This window comes from Nothoprocta perdicaria, unplaced genomic scaffold, assembly GCF_003342845.1.
Source record: "Nothoprocta perdicaria isolate Ctin4 unplaced genomic scaffold, notPer1 scaffold_13, whole genome shotgun sequence".
In the NCBI taxonomy this organism is placed as follows: domain Eukaryota; kingdom Metazoa; phylum Chordata; class Aves; order Tinamiformes; family Tinamidae; genus Nothoprocta; species Nothoprocta perdicaria.
In genome coordinates this window covers 1399513-1405512 of record NW_020454427.1, presented here as the reverse complement: position 1 = coordinate 1405512, position 6000 = coordinate 1399513, and the positions used below count along the sequence as shown (strand labels likewise).

The window sequence follows — 6000 nt, the reverse complement described above, 5'->3', positions numbered from 1 at the left end:
TTTTTTTTTCCCTGCTAGATCTGGAGAAGCAACTTTTGCATCAGCAGCTTTCAATCTGACAGCTTAATGGGCAGATTGGACGATGATCCTGATGGTATATTCACATGTATAACTTCAGAGCATGAGTTGCACTGAAAGTCACTGGTGTGTGGTACTTGACACTCTAGGAAGCTAGGCATAGACTCTTTTAAAAACTGCACTCTGCAAGTCTTTGAAAATTCTCTTAATCTGGAAAGTTACCACTTTGGTTGACCTCCCAGCATCTACCTTTAATAGTGAATCATCATGAGATGTGACTCTGAGAATTTAAGTCTGAATTATATGAAAAATATGGTTCCTGGATGAATAGCTCTATCACTTACTGCAGTGTGCGAGTGGGAAAAGACTGTAGCAGACGATGGGTGTACRCTGGTGCTGAGGTTTGTTGTTTGTAGTATTGAGGTTGCGAGTCTTGTGTAGTTGCAGATGTGTGAGGCAGAGACTTGCTGCTTTATTAGGGAGGCTAAATCCAAATCCTCATTTTTGTTGATATTTCTGGAGACAGAGAAGAGGAACAGGATAACTTTGAGTACACTTACCAGAAACTGGAAAAATAAGGATTGAATTTYACCAAATCTGGATAAAATCAGAAACCTTTTTATGTCAGTCCTTTCAAGCACATTGCAACTTGACAAAATTGTAAGGAAGTGTTTGTCTTCGCTATGTTTTGCTTTTCTAACTCCTAGGATGTAAAAACTAGGAGTAGATCTATGTACATGGACTGCGCAGATACTATTTGCCTCTAGTGCATTTGGAGAATGAAGCCTGTGTGAGATGGTCAAGAAGAGCTTTGCCGAGCCCTTAGAGCTGCATCCTGTGTGCTTTACATCTCCAGTTCTTACTGATATTGGACTAGGATCAACACTCTTTGATACCAGCTATGTCCAATTTGTACAATGTATTATACAATATAGACGTGTTTTGAATGTAATACCAGAATATATCTAGATGGCTCTTGCTGAAAATTCTGAATTTTGTGTGTGTTATGAAACTCACTCTTGGAACTTCATGTAGTAGGCTAACCATTGATCATTTATAGATGAGGGAGCCAACTGCACTGCAGAGAAGCATCTCTGGTAGCTAGAGAGTGGATCARTAACACTTTAGGACAAAGTAGGTAGTAAAAAAAAAAAAATCTGTATTTGTTGGGTAGAGAATAAAGACTTTGGAGGGGAGTTTACAAAATGCTGGGAAAAAGAGAAATTACTGAGTTTTGGCAGGAAGAGCAGCTACAAAGCAGAATAGTGGTAGAAACTTGTTGGAAATATCCTAAAACATCGCAATTCCAATTAGTCTTTGTTTTCTGTTCTTCTCTACTTGACTGCAGCTGAAGTTGGCCTTATCCAGGCTATTCTGGTGTGCTCATCCAGCTTGTGTCAGAAGGCATTTTGGCAACTAATTTAGTTCTGTAGACTGAGAGCGCCAGAGAACTGTGAAAATCTTTAAGAGGTTGTTTGCATATCCAAGCTTATCCAGGTGCCTTCTGTTCTTAGATGCTCGTTTTTGGACAGTGTTGTAATAGGATTGTGGAGTGTTGTGTTATCTGTAAGGAACAAGCACTGCTTATATATTATATAAAAGAACAAGTAAATTCTTTGTAGGCTTAGTATCACCGTTAAATATTTGGTTCATTTGTTCTAAATTGAATTGTTTTAATTTCACAGGTGCCTGCATAAATATCACCAACAGCCAGTGCCAAATGCTGCCATATAACTACACCACTCTAACTTCAGTTCTTTCCATTGTCAAAAGCATTGAAATGGAAAAGTTCCTGAAGTTCTTCAGTTATCTCAACCGTCTCAGCTGCTATCAACACATCATGATGTTTGGCTGTAGTCTTGCTCTTCCTGAATGCATCAGTGACGGTGATGACAGGTATTTGGGAACAAAARTCAGTCAGTGACTAGAGCCAAGGTGGTAAAATACTGTCTGTCAAATCAGGAAAGGGCAGATGTGAACTCAGCCTGTTACAAAACCCCTGTCTGYCAAAACTTCACAACATTTTTGCCAAAATAAGCCACCTGCAATAAAGTTCTCTTAGAAAAAGTATTGCCAGTACATAGATCAAAACTATTGTATTAGGGCAATTGGGTTTATTTTCATAACAAAGGATGTCCAGAATTCTTGTATTTCATCTGTCCAATCTGGATATGCCAAAACAGAAAGGTATGTAACAGTATAAATGCATTGGATATTTATAGCATTGGAATAAAGTGCAGTGGATGTTATTTAAATTAAATTTTAACAYAGTCGGAGAAAGCAGAGTCATATTCTTAAAGTGTTGAAATGATTTAATATTTCCTTAAATCTTTTTCTTACGAAAAAGTTAATCCTTTGTATATATTTGATGATATGTGTGTGTATGTGTGTGTGTGTTCATATGTATGTGGTATGTTCATATGTTGGAAGGAAAATATGAGACTTTTTTTTGATATGTACACAATCTCTGTGATGCTTCTGGGATGAGGGCTGAAGATAAGGCATCTTCTGTGAGAAACACTGGARTGAGACTGCTTGTTAGACTGAATGACCTGTTTAATCCAGTTACACCTGTGTGCTCAACTGTAGTTAACTACCAGAATTAATTTTAATTGATCCTATTTAACTCATTGCATAATTAATGACTTTCTTTTCAAGATTCAGTATTGCAATTGTTCCAGGAAATCTAATATCATACTGCCCCAAACTACCTACTATTTCATGAAATCATACAGCAAAATCGGAAAAGTACTTTCATGTAATAAGCGCACATATGTGAAGGTTCAACAGGGTAGCAGGCCATTTCTGTCAGTTCATTTATTCTGCTCTGTTTGGAATTTGACTTTCATAATCTTCTCAAAATGGAAGTGACATGTCAAAGGTGCAAAGTTCACAACTTAAGAGTCGTAAAAGAATAACTTTATATAACTTTATATTTCCATTTCTTTCCTAAGGACATCTTCCTTGCAGGGAATGGAGCAAAATCTGATTGGGTTACATTATAATAGACATCTAGGTAATTAAACAAGTTAAATTAATATCGAGAGCATAAAAGCTTTTACTCTGTTTTAGGATAGTTTTCTAGGGGTTTTCTGTGTTTTTGCTTTTGTTTTCCCACAAGTGCTTTTTCTTAGTAATTTTTAATTTCAAAGCTGGGGCCGGATTTCCATGTCCTGGTTTGCTCCACCCTGGAGGTCACTGTGCCTCCTTCAGAGCTTATTTTAAAATCTTCTTTGTGGAAACTGTTGACTGAACCCCTGCAGATTGATCAAGAAGGAAGTCTAATGYGAGAATGTAAATGATGCAGTATTACATTAGAATTGGATTTCATTTTACWTAGTCAGATGTCTCATCTGGGTGGGTATCATGGGTGAAGATGCAATTTTAGACTGAGTGACAAGTGCAAGATAAAGCAAGTGTGGTGTTTTAAAGTGCTGATTTGTTGAATCGAGTTTTTCTGTAGGCACTGAAGTGATTTTTTTTGTTAGTTTGTTTTTAAATGATTATTAGCTCTTGTGTAGAACTAGGTTATTGCAGTCAACCAATAGGGACAGCATATTGCAGGGCCAACAATAGCTCTTTTTAAGAAGCCTCGTGTCTTCATTYTGGGATATTCACCTCAGTGGGAATGGTGACACATCAAAGGTGAGCTGAACTTGGGTATTACCTGAAGAAAGCCTGTGGCTGATATGGAAAGCTTTGCAATAATAATAGATCAGATTGTATGTGTTGAACACAAAGGTGGAGAATGTAGAGGTAGGGCTGTTTTAGGTCTCTCAAACAGAGGAATTTGGGAAGTATTAGAAACGTACCTAAGGAATGTGGAGAAGCAGAACAGTCCCTGTGCAGCGTGCTCTCAGGAAATGAACAGGGATAGGTACATATGTCATAGCCCTTGAATCGTAAATCTGCTTGTTCTTAACCTACGGTATCACACGTAGATACAGCAGTACGTTACTGGCATTACTAGCATGGGTTCCTCCAGTGAATTACAGCTGTTCTGACTGCTCGTGCATCCCTGATGRTAATTTTTACTCTGAAATTAAAGAGAAGCTACTGTCGAGCCTTTTGTTTTATAGTTTTGTTTAAAATTTATTTAAAGTATAATTTGACAACTGCTGCTTAGACAATAGAGCGAAATGAGACATGGGATGCTCAGATGTTTATTCTTAGGTACTGCAGCGAGCGTCTGTGCTGGCAGCTTCAGCCRTGGGAGCAGTAATTACAACAGCGTGTTCCGAGGAGCCACGAGAAGGGAAGATACAAACACGAGTCCTCGGCAGCCAATGTGCTGTCATTGCACAGCTTTGCTCTGAGATCTAAATTTCTGTTTCACATTTATCTTTCATGCATTTATAAATACATATTCATTAACACTTGAAGGGGATTATGTTTCTGGGCCGGGAGCTGCTTTGGTCTGTGTGTAGGGCACAGTGTACTAGGGAGCTGGAGTTTCTGAATGCTGCTGCAGTTGTTGTTAAAAATTATTCCGTATTTTACTATGGTACGAAGCATGACTGACAGGAAAAGTAAATTTGAAAGTTCTATTTCTGAAACTAAATACATGATGAACCTGCTGCTTTAAAAATATATAGCAGTTCCTTTAGAAAGGCTGTATATTTAAAGGAATTATGAAATTCTGAAATTCCTTTTTCTCTTGGCGAAAGGAGGAAATCTTTCCCATATTACTTCAAAATCTCACTTTAAAAATCCCRTCTTAAAAACCCACCCTTAATTTAACCCAGCCCGACAGCGCTGCTTAGAGAGAATATGAGCCAAAACTGAAAAGTGACACCACTGTAGGAAGAGCATTTCAGCCTGGATGCTGTGCTTAACTGAGGTCTGAAACGTTCAAGGTTGGGAGAGCAGCTTTGCCCGCTTGGGTGGTGTTAATCTGAGACTAGCTGCTATGAAATGCACACACATGTTATTGTACCTCATTTRTATTAAGAAAGATCTACCCTCAGAGCAGTTGGTTGAGATTAGTAGTGTTTTAAGCTAATGAATTTTACTTTGCTACGGGGAGACGCTGGGAGTAGACCAAAGCTTAGTCACTAGGACCTAGTGGTTATTGCTTCCATTTTGGCAACTCACTTGCCTTGAGTTGCTATGTTGTATAAAATTCAGATGTGCCCAAAAAGATCAGAGTGGGGTTGGCAGATAAAAACTATTTTTTTTGTTGATTTTTTTTCTTTGTTTGTTTTTGTTGAGTTGCAAGGCTTTCAGATTTTTGAAAGAAAAACATGGTATTCATAAAAACAAACTGCAACTACAATTTAAAGCTACAAAAATAATAGAACAGTCCATGGCAAGCCAGCTTATAACTGCATAATGCAAAAAAGGATACTTCTAAGTGGGACTTTTGTTCTGTGAATACTCATGTTTTGTCGAAAGGTTTGGTAAAACAGGAARGCTGTAGGAAATTCTGAAGGCCTGTGTGCTTGGCTTATTTCTGATTTTTCTGTGTTGGGAATAAATGTGAAGATTATGGATTCCTGTAGCACTGCTTCATTGTTCTGCTGCTTTCTTAAGCAGAAATGCACAGCTTGGGTATTTCCACTGGTGTTCTGTGTGGAAACACTGCAGAAGAGAGAAAGCCTCTTCCAGGGATGAGACTCCAAAACAATAAACCTTTGGAGGTCAAAATTAATTTAAACTCTGCCCAGAACTTTATCTGTTGAGGCAATACTGGTTATAAAGTAGAAGTGTAATATGCTCTCAGGATAACGCAGCTATTCATTCTCGTGTATATTTATTCCCTTGCTTTTTGTTATGTCAGAGGTCTTTGAAAATAAATCTGTGGGAAAAGTGTGGAAAAGGCCGTCTTCTGTCAATGCTCAAAGAGTCCATCAGAGATTTTTTTGGTTTCTTTTTCTCCATTAGCTACTACCTAAACATCTAAGCATGGCCTGCTTTCTGCCCGTGAAAATTTCTAGTCCAGCTCAACAAAACAGGTAAAACATGAGAGAAGARTGTTATACT

At 38.0% G+C, this 6000-nt stretch overlaps 1 protein-coding gene across 1 annotated transcript in view; it reads left to right on the top strand.

Moving 5' to 3' along the window:
• The window catches only part of CORIN (corin, serine peptidase), a 110952-nt gene that overhangs the window by 31958 nt on the left and 72994 nt on the right, over positions 1–6000 (top strand). Inside the window, exon 5 of the mRNA XM_026033621.1 lies at positions 1704–1914. Coding sequence (XP_025889406.1) covers positions 1704–1914 — 211 coding nt within the window. The remainder of the gene's footprint in view (positions 1–1703; positions 1915–6000) is intronic.